Here is a 14212-nt window from a genome sequence, read left to right on the forward strand (position 1 = left end):
TTTTTTAAGGAATAATCACACAAAACATTTCTTCCATGTTTTAATTTTAATAGTAAATCCCATTTGTTTGCCAAAAATACAATATTTTATGCTTATTATATATTATATAATATGCTTAATTTTCAATAATTAAAAGATAAATTATAAATTAAATTAATATTGTATGCCTTCATTTGATAACCAGAAAAATGTAAATACACAACACAGAATTTCTGATGGGAAAAAAATTCATAAGGCTACTTTAAGAAAAAAATGATAAAAGAATAAAAGAAAACATTTCATAGGGCCCTAAACATGTAATTTTTGTTAAACTTTTAATAAATTGGTGTGAAAATGTATAATTTTAATGATTTTAATTAATTAGACATGGTTTTTAATTAATAAAATTTAATTTAACTATTAAAAAGGAGTCGAGAAAAATTAAAATGGAAAAAACAGAATTTGGAAAAAAATAAAACAGAATTTAGGAAAAGATAATACTGATTTCATTGGGCCCTAACTATCCCTCAGCTCCCCAGTTTGGCAACCACTGCTTTATTCCTTTAAATTGATACATTAATCGTGTTTATTATATATTTTTTTATTAAAGTGGAAATCAGTTTACTAAATAATGTAAACTTGACTGACTGCTTCACTTCCACTTTAAAGGGATATTTATGTTGTTTATTATTTATTTTTATTTATACTATTTATGATTTTTTTTGTGCAATTACTTGCCTGTCAGTTGAGTTTGTAGCAAAACATTTTGCAGTGTTTACATGTTTATTACTGCATAAAATGGATTAAAATAGATGTTTAATTTCATAAAGTGCAAGTTGATTTCAAAATGCACCTACTTTTCTTGCATTTTGTGTTTTTCAGTTGAATAAAAGACTATTTTCCCTATATATTTCATCATTGAGGATTTCTTTTTGAGGATCAACCCAAATTGGATCAAATCAAGCCAGCTTCCTAACCCAACAGTCTCAACCGAGCATTTGGATTGAAACAATTTCCAGCGTGTTTTATATGTGTAGGCTATAAAAAAAGTACACAGTGTATGTTTTTGCTTAATTGCTTGCAAATATAAGATTGTTAGGTCATACATACCCCGTAATATTAGAATAGGTACCCCTTAGTTTCAAAATACTTACAGTAGAAATAATTTGTAATTTTACAGATTATAACTCATTTATTCCCCAAACTTTGCATATTGTTACTTTATACCTACACGGAGGTACTGAATAGGTACACTGTCATTACAAAAATGTTACGCTGTAAATTCTGTTTACTTACGCAGTACATTGCGGGTTGTAATCTAAAGCGTTACCGTGATTTCTCCTCTCTGTGATTATTTGCCCTGCTTGTGAGAAGACTCTCTCTGAGGGGACCGATGTTGCAACAATGCAGTGTCTTCCTACCTTAACCAACACGCTTGTGTTTAAATCCGGATTCCCCACCTCTCTCTGTCGCTCTGTGTACCTGGCCTTTACCACTACACTCGCTATCTTTGAAGCTTGTGTCAAGTCAAGTCAAGTCACCTTTATTTATATAGCGCTTTTAACAATACAGATTGTGACAAAGCAACTGAACAGCATTAATTAGGAAAATAGTGTCAATAATGCAAAATGACAATAGTAAACACTCATTTTTCAGTTAAAGACAGTTCATCATTGAATTCAGTGATGTCAACATCCAGCTCAGTTTAAATAATATCTTTGCAATCAAGTCAACGATATCGCTGGAAATGAAGGGGCCCCAACTAAGCAAGCCAGAGGCGACAGCGGCAAGGAAACAAAACTCCATCGGTGACAGATTTTTGTTCATTTATTTTAAGTTGTTCTGGTTTAATCACGATCAGATTTTTTCTAGATCCTGCATTAAATTTATATTTTGACCTCACTATTCGGGGAACAGACACAGTCTTTATAGATTGGACAGCGCAAGTACTTCTATCATTTAAGCGGGTAGAACACAAGTCATCAGGGCAGTTATTTGAGATTTGACTTACTAGTCACATGGAGTGCAGCGTCCTGGAGATGTTGTCCGACATGAGCTCCGCCCCGACTCTGCTGGGATGCAGACCATCAGCGCGAAACAGCCTAGGACGCTCCCAGAAAAGATTCCAGTTATTAACAAAGAGCAGTTTCTGTTCTTTACACCATGACAATAACCATTCATTTAAAGCAAAATCCTACTGAACTTTTCGTGTCCTCGTCGATACGTGGGAAGCGGTCCTGACACGATGATCGTCGTCGCGGGCGATGTGCGGCGCACCGTCTCGATCAGGCTCCTGAAGTCCCTCTTCAGCGTCTCCGTCTGCCGCTGCACATATATTACAAAATAATATATTTACATAGTCTGATATCTAAATGTATTTACATAGAAAGGAAATAAATATATGTAAATATTTCCAATAAAAATATATTTACATGTTTAATATATTTGAAAAATATTAAAAAGCAGCCTAAATCAAATATTTAAATATATATTTAAAATATATTTCAAAATATATTTACATATATTGTATAAAATATATTTTCTTCTATTTAAATTGAAGATATTTAAATATATGAAAATGTATTTATTATTAATATATTTCAATATATCTGACTTCTGTATGGGAGAATTTATTTGGATGATAACATATAAAATATTACATACATTACATACACCGTTCTCTGTAATCACCTTTCACCGAAATAGTGCTAATTCTGGTTCCGGCGTGTCGACGAAATCTAAGCCGGTGATGAGATGCCGTGACTGACTCCATAACCTGCCCATAAAAAACAGTACTGAGATTAGAATACATATTTTAACATCAAATTAAATTAAATTCAGTATTATAATGAATAAAATCTATTTGTTATGCAAGGCAAAAGTTCTCTCCATCATGCCAAACGACCGCTGCTGACGCAGCTGACTGACATCTCGTTCTTGTATGTTTCATGGCGTAAAATAATATAATTTACACCAAAGTAAAAACTTTATAAATTAAATAAAATGTATACACACCTTTATTTTGCTGAAGAAGTGCACCAAATTGGCGGCGCTGAGAACCGTTCTCTCCTGTAGAGGAAGCATACCCCGCGCTCTGACTGTAAATAAGCAGTTGGATTATTTCATCGGAGACGGGCTCAACCCAGGAGTTTGGTAGAAAAACCAACCCAATATTTAATAACTAGCTGCTGGATGTCATTTTTAATGAGTTAAGAAAAAACTATACCCGGCATGAGTAAATACTAAAAATAACCCAATAAAATGACCCAACAAGCTGAACCCAGCATTTGGTTTAAAAAAATAACCCAGCATTTTTTAGAGTGCAGAAAAACCACCCAGCACCTGGGCAAAAATATTTAAAACAACCCAATTAAATGACCCAGCAGGCTGAACTCAGCTTAGGTAAAACTATTAATAAATTAACTCAAATATTGATTGAAAATTACTATTGCTGGATTAAAATGAACCAAAAATAATGTAGGTTAGAAATTAAAAAGCAGACACAGAATTACTAGAGGCAACAGTAATTATCAAAAGGTGAACATTTACTAATACTTTAAGTGAAAACACCCATGGATAAAAATATAATTCAAATGGAATTATACTGTTTTCAATATTGCATACAGTTTTATACGTGTAAGAAGCATTTCAGAAATAAAAATATAACATTTAAAAGTAACATTTAATTTATAATATATTTTAGTTTCCAAGGATGGGGTAAAAACAGTGACTTGGATATGTTTGCAGCTCTTGAAATAGTGAAGCACTGTAGACTGATAAAACAAAAATTGAAATACACAAATAACATTTTTCAACTCCAACCAAACACACCTGAACCAGCTTATCAAAGGTGTTCAGTGCTTGATAATTACAGACAGTTGTGTTGGAGCAGGCCTATAAAATGCTGCATGCTACATTATCCAAGACGAACTTCTTTTGCAACTTGAACTGCTCTGTCAGGTCAAAATGAACACTTCTGCCTTTTACAGAAGTAGGATGAGAAACATAAGGAAGGTAACAAAAATAATTTTATTGTTGTTCAATACTAATTAAACAATATTATACTGTTAATGGTTATTTATCATATTACCTACGATGTTTTGGTCATTCCGCTATTGTTTACAGGAATCTTTGGTGGAAAACAGACTCCCGCGCCCTGAAGCCTTAGCAAAAAGGTGAACAAAAGCTAGCACTACGAAGAAGCGCATGGTCACGAAAAAAGCGGTAACTTTTATTTACGTTTTATACCGTGTACAAAATTACCTTACATGGATAGCTTCGAAATGGAGAACCACAAAATTGTATTAACACGTGCTTTCTCCTGTTATAGGCAAATACCCTGTTTACTGTGACTACTAGAGCTCCACTCCAACAGAGACAGACTGTGACGCCGAAACAGCAGTTGTGTGTCTGCAAAAGGCACATGCAGATGAAAAGACGGCTCTTGCTGATCTGATCTCAAAGGGTTAATCGAGATCCACTCGACTGTTGTAACGCAGCTAAGAGAAGCACAGACAGTGGCAACAGAGGTTCTAAGGACACAGTTAAATTGTGCACACACCTCAACCTCAGACTGATTGACTCCTCTTAGTGGGGATGCAGAGAGTAGGGAAACTGCTTATTCTGCCACAACGCCAATTAGAAGCTGCCCTCCCGAACTCCCATTCACTTCTCCAATAGCGGAATGACCAAGAGCTTCTTGAGTCTCTGATGATGGTTTCATTGATGCAGAGTCAGGGGCGAGCAGATCGTTACAGTTGCTTGCTTTTCCGTGCCATGGAACCGCAGGACATTTATAAAGAGTGGGCATCCACAACAAACTGGGATGGTTCCAGAGGTAAATGTGGATTGTCCATGAACTTAAGGCACTTTATAATGATGACAGTTGCCCAGAAATTCCCTCATATGACCAGTAGTGATGGCAAGCGGGTCAAGGACAGGGTGAATGAATTACTTCATTCCCCGAGAAATACTGTTGCCCACTGATGTTTACAGTATTAAATAATTATATTTTTTTCTGTTCAGAATAGATTGTTCTATTCCAATTTTTTTCTTTTGTTAAATTGAACCAATTCTGTTTTAATATATTTTATTTTTTTATAAAAAAAAATTGGTGCTTTCTATTTTAACTTATTTTTACATGGCTAAACATTACACATAGCTTACAGAGCTTTTTTATGTATATTGTGCTTTAATATAGCAAACATTTTGCAACATCTTACACTTTCTGTTTTGAGTTTATTCTGTTTTTATAATTACGACTTTCTTTAAAATCAACCAATTTTGTTTTGTTGAACTTTTAAATAAATGAAACGGATAACCGACATCTAGCCTAATGTTTAGCTCAGTCTAAATTATGAGATCAGTAACTTGTATCTATCTATCTATCTATCTATCTATGTATATATATTTATTTTTTTTAAATAAAATGACTTTCTAACTGTACCCTGCCGTTTCAACCCCAAACCTAACCTTCATTTGTTAGATATCAACTTCTTTCCTTTTGCTATATTCAGCCTTCCATGTATTCTTTCGGTGAATAAAAAACATCAGTTTTGACACCGCAGAGCATTTGGAAACTAATGTTGTGAATCAGGTGTTGTTCTCTGAAATCATTCAGAGAAATGCATCAAATCTGCTATGAGTTCGGCCAATCTGCAAATGTCAGTTTCACAGAAGACTAACATGTACTATCTACATTAAATTACAAAACTCTTGTATTGACCAATTCATGTTTCGTTTATCATAGTTTTGCACCGATTTCCCCAACCATCCACACGACAAACTCATCCTGTACGAATCGCAAGACACAGCAAATCACACAGGGAATAAAACACTGAATCCATATGAAATTTGCAATAATATGTTTAACTATCCCCAGACTTTAGACTTACAAAAAATAAATAAATCCATAAAAATATGTGGAGACTATTGATGTTTTTACCGTAAAAGTAATGGACAATGCCCAGGCAGAAAATGACCAGTACTTTTTCAGTTAGCTGTCTCTTTCTCTTTCTCTCTCCCCCTAACCTCTCTCCTTTTTTTATAAATTAATTAATTACAAATTTTTTACAGTGTACATTTAAAATACAGGCCAGTCCTCTGGCCGAACTTCACATTTCCACTTTATTGAGCAAACGTTTTAACCGTCCCTTTGCACCACCTGGTGGTGATTTCACGAATGAGTTTCACATGTGACTGATATGTATTTGCTGCTGTGGCATTACCGCAACGGTAAGCGCGGCAGTAATAGTCATTCTGGTTGACTACCTACTGTATATTAATTACATTATATCAAGTTTTTATATATAAAACCATGTACAGGTATGCAGTCATGGATAAAGAGGGAACAGGATTGGGCTCAGCACACAGCCCTGTGTTACACCAGTGTTCAGAGTGAGGGTGGAAGAATTATGGTTGTTCAGTCTAACAGACTGTGGTCTGTTAGTGAGAAAAGCTAGGTCTGAATGCTGAGGGAAGTGCAAAAATCACTGAGCTTTGATGGGATGACAGTGTTGAAGGCAGAATTTAGTTCTATTTGGCTGTAAAGTAGCTTTAAAAAGACAGTAGTAACTGAACTCCATCTGTGACAAAAATGGTGTTGCTACTGTCCTAGTGAGTTAGAGCTGAGTGGAGAGGTGAGGTGATGGCGTCCTCAGTTGCCCTGCTGGGTCTGTACGCAAACTGGCATAGGTCCAATGTTGGGGGAGGGCATGTTTTCAGGTGAGAGAGCACCGAATAATGGGAGTAAGAGTAACAGGGCAGAAGTAGCTTTATAGCCCTGTTTGTATAAACATGATCAAGGATGTTGTATCCTCTTGGATTTGGAGAATGCTGTCCTCAAATTACTGTGATTAAAGTCACCAGCAAAGACAAAGGATCCATTTGGATACTGTTGTTTGCAAATTGCTTATAACTGTTTAATTTGTATCTTTGTTCTATTTATTTATTTGTGCTGATGCTTGTAATTTGTTTATTAGTACTTATTTGATTTGTCTTTAATAATGATCAAAATTGATGTTTGTCAGGTTTGTAATGTTGCTGTTGTAATAAAAAATGGAATCTAGAATTGTGACATTTTACTGGCATCTAAAGAGTTGGTGTCAAGCTTATTTATTATAATACTACATAACATAACTGTGTTGTAAATATTGTAGTGACATAAATAACTATTTTATAAGACATTAACTTTTTTTAATGAAATCTAAGGTTACTAAATTAATACAAGATCTGTGGGGTAAAAAATAAAATAATATTAAAAATAAACAAAATAGAGAATGTAAAAATAAAAATGCAATATATACCCACCATACCCCTGGCCCATCTGGAATGTCACTTGGCCCACACTTCCTCTCACGTGGAGCCGGGCCTGTTTTTGTTTTTTTACATTATAAAAAAAAATATATATATATATGTTATAGATTTACGTACCAAATGAAAAATATTATAATTTCCAAATATTTTTTGAGACAAACTCTTGTTATATGAATATGTAAAAGTATCTTATTTGGGTTAAAAGAGCCTCTGCTGTTGCAGCTAAAGGCACAATAATTGACATGATACTACGTTTTGGTATTTTGTTTTTATATTTCTCATATATTGCACAAAACATATTATTTTAGCTGAAGTGTTTGTATGAGCCAAGTGTGGAGTAAAAGGCTGCCCTCGCTATCTCATACAGTTATATAATTTCTAAACAAAACTAGTTTATGTATTTTTTTTCTGATGGAACACTGACGGTGTAATTTGATTTTCTGCAATCAAAGGAGTAGTGAAAGGCACATTTAGGCGTGCCTTTAACCATGTTGTACCTGTATTCAAACAGCACAACAGTTATACAGCTCATGTATGTGGATTCATTAATTCTCTGTGATGTTGTTGGTAAGCCGTGAACCGGAGTGTAAGTCCTCCTCCCGAGCTGACTGGATTACCAGCGTAGGATTGTTATTCTCCTGCAGCTGTCCTGAGCTCCAGTGCTCGCTGATAATCTCACGCTCCTCAGCCGCTGTCCTCAATAATATCGATTGTTTAAAGGGGTCATATGATGCGATTTCAATTGTTCCTTTCTCTTTGGAGTGTTACAAGCTCTTGGTGCATAAAGAAGATCTGTAAAGTTGCAAAGACTAAAGTCTCAAATCCAAAGAGATATTCTTTATAAAAGTTAAGAGTCAGCCACGCTTACCTAAAACGCCTCGTTCTAACATGCCCCCACATGTCTACATCACTATGTGGGAAGATTTGCATAACGCCGCCCAAATGTTCACGCAAAGAAAGAAGGCTTAACTTTTATTCTCGCTGTAGTATTGTTGTTGCTGCTGCCATGTCGTGAACACGCTGTGTGTTTCGTTGTGAAAGCGAAACTACTTTGTTTGGTCTTCCAAAAGAGGACGATATCTGCTTTGTTATGCCTAGAGCTGATCCGTGCTGGTTGCTGGGGAAATACTACAACTTTGCGCTGTGGATCGCCAGATCGACTTTCACCGTGGATGAAGCGGAGTCCAGCCCGGGGTTATGTAGTAAACCATCAAATGGTCCATTTGGAGACTCCTACAAATGTGTTTCTCCATATTTTGTGTTTATCTTTTTTCTTCATGCTGTGTAAAATTTGAATATTCTTTTCTTTATAATATGTGGAATTTTAGTTGCACTTATGATTTTTCACGATCATCATTATGTGGTAATGTGACAATTAAGTGATTTGATTTGATTTGATCATAAAGGCTTCTACTGTAAGTTAAAGGCTTATATTCTAACAGCAACTCTTACTTTACATGAGAAAAAAAGCAACATTTGCATTTTCAATGAGTCTGCCCACCATTGCTCAGATATTTTACCTTTAGTACAAGTATAATTTTACTATTTACTTGTATTCCATTTTTTATATTTCGGTTAACTATTTGTAAGATTTTAGAAAGGCAACTTTACCTAAAACAATGGCTTCAACACTGGCAAACAGCTTGTTTTCTCTATTGATTACAATCTTTCCTGACATCACCTGAAAGCAAAAGCAGGGCAAGTTATAACATTTTGTTATTACATATCTGTCTGGATTCTGACTGCTCAGTTGCAGCATTGAGTGCTCAGATGTTTCCTAACATTGTTGTCCATGTCAACGCTCATCCAGGAAAATGAAACCATTTTGTGTCTCATATCACACCTCGAATTTGCTCTCTTATATTACACACAGCTGACACCATCCTGTTACTGATACTGACTGTATTCCTATAGTTCCTATAACTGAGCTTTTCCCTGCTGAGAAAGCTCTGAAAATGACCTCTGAGAACTTTAATGTAACTGTAATAAAGGTGCAGTGTTATCTTTGTTGCAATACTGATTGTTTTGTATGTTTTCCTCAACAGAAGCTTTAAAAGAATATATAGTAAATTATTATAAAATAATTTCAAGTCACTTGAGTATTTCATGCAAACTTATTGCATGAAATTTATTTGGTGAAGTGGGGTTTATTTAGTAAAAATGACCAGCTTACGTTTTTCTATGGAATAATATTTTGGTGACTTCTGCATAAAGGACATGCTTAATGATATTTGCTGCAAGACTTCAGAGCGACAAACAAAAAGGCTTACATTTCAGACTTAAAGTGGAGAAATTACCAAATAACAAGACTTCTGCTCTTCTGCTGACTTTAACACTGAGCTACTGTCCGCCCGTTTCTCTAGCCTTAACGTTCTTTACAAGGACCCTGAGCAGTGATCACCACTGACACAGCCTTCAACCCATGCTTGTAGTTTTGTTAGCCGCCAGGAGGTGGTGTACAGGTCATGTTTAAGAACACTAATCTCTTTCTCCAGCCCAGTCAGTAAATCACATCTCATCAGTAATTCACAAAGTCTGTTGTTGTGAAATGCATGTTAAGGCACTACTAATCACACATCAGGTGTGCATACAGGGCTCATATTACAAGTAGTACAGTAGTAGCACACGTTTCACATACAGATGGATGATAAATTAAAGGAAATCCTGCAGGTCTATTATGATGTGGAGGGCACTGTACTGACATGGTTTAAGGTGAGACCCACTTTAAATCATGTTCTGAGAGATCACCTTCATCCTGCGATGAAACATTTCTATCCTGATGGGTCGGTTAATGGTTTGATTAGTCTGAAAATTATGTGAATCATATCCTATGGTCTTCACAGTCAATAATTCAACACCCATTTGAACAGCTGTCATGTTACAGCACTCTCCACCACCATCAAAACAGCACATGAGGGAAGAAGACTTGAAGAATCAGTATCAAGGCACATTAAAGCTGATGTGGTGGCATGTGGCAACACAACACCGTATTTAATGATGTTTTTTCCCTTCTATTTGGCATCTCTCTCTCTCTCTCTCTCTCTCTCTCTCTCTCCAGGTGAAATGCATGTTAAGGCACTACTAATCACACATCAGGTGTGCATACAGGGCTCATATTACAAGTAGTACAGTAGTAGCACACGTTTCACATACAGATGGATGATAAATTAAAGGAAATCCTGCAGGTCTATTATGATGTGGAGGGCACTGTACTGACATGGTTTAAGGTGAGACCCACTTTAAATCATGTTCTGAGAGATCACCTTCATCCTGCGATGAAACATTTCTATCCTGATGGGTCGGTTAATGGTTTGATTAGTCTGAAAATTATGTGAATCATATCCTATGGTCTTCACAGTCAATAATTCAACACCCATTTGAACAGCTGTCATGTTACAGCACTCTCCACCACCATCAAAACAGCACATGAGGGAAGAAGACTTGAAGAATCAGTATCAAGGCACATTAAAGCTGATGTGGTGGCATGTGGCAACACAACACCGTATTTAATGATGTTTTTTCCCTTCTATTTGGCATCTCTCTCTCTCTCTCTCTCTCTCTCTCTCTCTCCAGACACACACACACACACACACGCACACAGTGACATATAGTAACATTTATATTTGCAGAATTTAACAAACAACATTCAAAATGTCACACAAATATTCAGTGAACATAAAATCAGCACAGCAGGGAATCCCCAGGCTATCCAAACTGTTGAGCTCTGGTACATAACCCTGTCGACAAACTGTTTTTCACAAGAATTAATTAAAACACTGAACTACAAAACTGTTGGGTTGCTCTTCAGTGCTGCGATCAGTAGCTGACTTTCTGATAGTCAGCGTATGTGATTTGAGGCAGACCGGGTCTAGCCTGTTTGACAAGTTTAGTGAGGCAGTTTAATCAGTTCCCTCTCACATTAACCTGACCCACCCACACTACCCTCTCTGTCTAACCAAACAAAGTCTCCTCATTCTTACCATTTAGCATTGTTTCCCCTTCTCATTCTTTTAAGACCATGTTTGATACTTTCTGCCTCCTTTATCTCCGCCGTCTCTGTCTGTGTGTGTGTGTGAAAGAGAGAAAGCTTGATTCCTTGGTTTCTTTTGAAAAGCAAGGACACAATGGGGTCTTTCTCAGATGAGTTCTGTCTCCATTAAAGACCCTGGGAACACTGCACGGACCCCTCAACCTCCTCTTAAAGGGCCAGAGGACTCTCCGCCCTGAGCAACCTGAGAGCGCAGCAACAGTGCCTTGCATTTTCATGGGAAAAAGGAGGAATCACTTATTCATGAAGGGAATGTGAATCCCGCCCATCCTACACTCTCTCTGAGTTCACCCAAACAAACTTCACTCATGTTTATCATCTGTCCTGAGTCCAGTATGAACATGCTGTACAAACTCACCTGCAGACATAACCATGAGAGCGACATAACAACCAAGAAAAGATAATCTCAGGTGCTCATGTGGAGTTGGTTTTGCACTTGGGGTAAAAGTTAGTTGTATTGCTTTTAACAAGTAGTGTTTTTTCAAAGGTGTTTCCACAAATTAATATCATTTATGAAAATATCTCATCTTCAAAACCTTTATGTGATTCTAATTTAAATACCAAATGCCTTTATTTACATCAATAGAAATAAAAAGTGACAAAATCCTGATACTTTTACAATTAAATGAGATGCAATTAATTAGAATAGAACACACACTGAAAAAGTTATTAAAATTACATTGCTTAAAACAACTCATCCTTAGACAATTTGAGTGAAATTTAAAGAAAACATATGTTGTGAGCATCTGTGTCTCACATAACTAGTCTGTAGGCTTAGTCAAGTCTACTAGTACTAGGTGAAGGGGGTTGTTGTGTGTCGGAGCTCCGAGAGGGAGGAGCACAGGAGGGAGGGAGGGAGGGAGGGAGGGATGGAGGAGGGGAGGAGAAAGACAGAATGGACAAAAGTTGAGTGGAGGAATGTGAGTTTGTCTGAAGGGGGAATAAAGGCGTCCTGATGGGAGAGGAGTTTTGGAGGCAAAAGGAAATTCTGACATAAAAATACGAGTCGTGATTCCAAAAATAACAACTCTGGTTGGGAAACTCTGCAGTGCTATTTGGTTTTGGCTTTAGGAACTCCAGCAGCCTTCTTCACGTTCAGGATTATACTAAAAACTTTCTGAGCTTAAAGAAGGGGAAAAGGAATTTTAAAAAGAAGAAAGGAAGAATTAACTGCTTACACTGCGGTTGGAAACAGATTTCAGCAGATGCAATTTTGGGGACTACTTGACCGCTGATATTCTATTATTTTTTTCTTTCTTTCTTTTTGCTAAGGAGTCTGTTTTTGCCCAAGAAGAAACGCTCATCTGTGGAAAGTTGAGGCGCACTGGAGCGATGCGATGATGATGCGATCCGCCTCTGATTCACACACGACACCGACACTGAACCGGAGCACGAAACCGAGCGAAACAATGACCGGGTCGAGCTTACTCGCTCTGTTTCTCATGACAGTGATGCGCCTCGGCTCCGCGGAGCTGCTGTCAGGTAAGAGATATACCACATCATTTCTAATCAAAACCTGTGTAATTCAGAGCATTCACCATGTTTGAATATTGTAAAATTGTATCGTTGTATTGTTTAAGGGCATACAGTTGCCTGAAAAAGTTTTTACACACTCTAGTTACTTTAAAAAAAATTAAAATGCCATTGTAGTAGATAACAATTATCACTTCTCAAGCAACGAATTTCACAAAATAAAGATTCAAAAAGTAGAAAAATTTTATGTTTGAAATGATAAAACAATAAATATAGTGTTAAAATGAAGATCAGTTTTGCTACATGAACATGTCCATAGTTAAATATGATAGACTACAGCTGTGGATATTCTGCTGTGTTTACTTGAGAGGAACCTTTTATATTCACTAAAATAACCCTGGCACCAAAATAAGTGTAAATAATTGCAATTCAGATAAATGTATGTATTTCTGAAAAAGCTGAAGTGTCAAAAAAGCTTCGGTCCACTGTACAAGCATCTTTTGTATCTTATTTATCGTCAGTGCATGTCATTTTGGGGCAGACAGTAACAAATAGTAAAAGACACTTGACAATATAATTCACTTTGGTGCCCTATGTCTCTATCCATGCCACACCGTCTTTGCTCTTTAGCTAGTTGAGGAGAGCTGTGTGTGTTGTGACTTTTCAAAACAATGGGACTTACTGTTTTCACCTGACAGAGGAAAAAAAATCCTACATTGAAGGAGGGGCCTGGGCTATATCTGGAGACAAGTATATCTGAGTTTATCTTAGAAGAACACCCTAGCAATGCCCTAACAATAACATTGCAAGATTAGCAACCAACCAGAACACTCTAGTAACAGCATTGCATCAACAGAGGCTTTGGCACAAGCAAGCATCGTTCATACTTTCCGTCTACATTGTCTTGCACAAGATAATGGCTTTAAGTGTTTACCAGACACAAACTCACAGTCTTTACATTTGTCTGTGAGCGGCCCTTATGTGTGATGTAAAATTGAGCGAAGACTCGAGGCGTGATGTGATGTCTGGCAGACTGGACACTTATCAGACTCTCACATCGAAGCTTTCAGACTCTGAAGACGGGCAGCCTAAACACGCAGCATGGATGCGGGGATTCAGAAAGAATGTGGCTCAGGGGCCATGCTGAACCAGACAGGGGAAATGATGGATTGAGTTTGGGGCAAAGGGACGGATGAGGGATGAATTAAAAAAGAATGGAATAAAAAGTCACGGGAGGAGACTGAGATTGGTGGAGAATTAAAACATAAAGGAGGAAAGGAAGAGTGATTTGTGTTAGTCTGGTGATAACGGTAATGATAATGGGGAGGGATGTTTGCGGGGCTGCTTTTCCTGCTGGTTAGTAGTTGTCGTTTTTACTAATGATTATTGACACAATAA

General features: G+C 36.8%; 1 protein-coding gene and 1 long non-coding RNA gene across 2 annotated transcripts in view; both read left to right on the forward strand.

Annotated features, from left to right (window-relative positions):
* The first annotated feature begins 3912 nt into the window (after positions 1 to 3912).
* Positions 3913 to 4366, forward strand: LOC107551272 (uncharacterized). Its single transcript, XR_001604745.1, has 3 exons — positions 3913 to 3993; positions 4105 to 4203; positions 4310 to 4366. It is a non-coding gene; the product is annotated as an uncharacterized lncRNA (long non-coding RNA).
* Positions 4367 to 12252: 7886 nt separating this feature from the next.
* The window catches only part of LOC107551275 (tyrosine-protein kinase receptor UFO-like), a 42110-nt gene continuing 40150 nt past the window's right edge, over positions 12253 to 14212 (forward strand). The window contains exon 1 of the mRNA XM_016232813.1: positions 12253 to 12823. Within this exon, the coding sequence (XP_016088299.1) occupies positions 12679 to 12823 (145 nt within the window). The 5' untranslated portion in view covers positions 12253 to 12678. The remainder of the gene's footprint in view (positions 12824 to 14212) is intronic.

The sequence above is a fragment of the Sinocyclocheilus grahami genome, unplaced genomic scaffold, assembly GCF_001515645.1.
Source record: "Sinocyclocheilus grahami isolate Dianchi unplaced genomic scaffold, SAMN03320097.WGS_v1.1 scaffold419.1, whole genome shotgun sequence".
Lineage (NCBI taxonomy): Eukaryota > Metazoa > Chordata > Actinopteri > Cypriniformes > Cyprinidae > Sinocyclocheilus > Sinocyclocheilus grahami.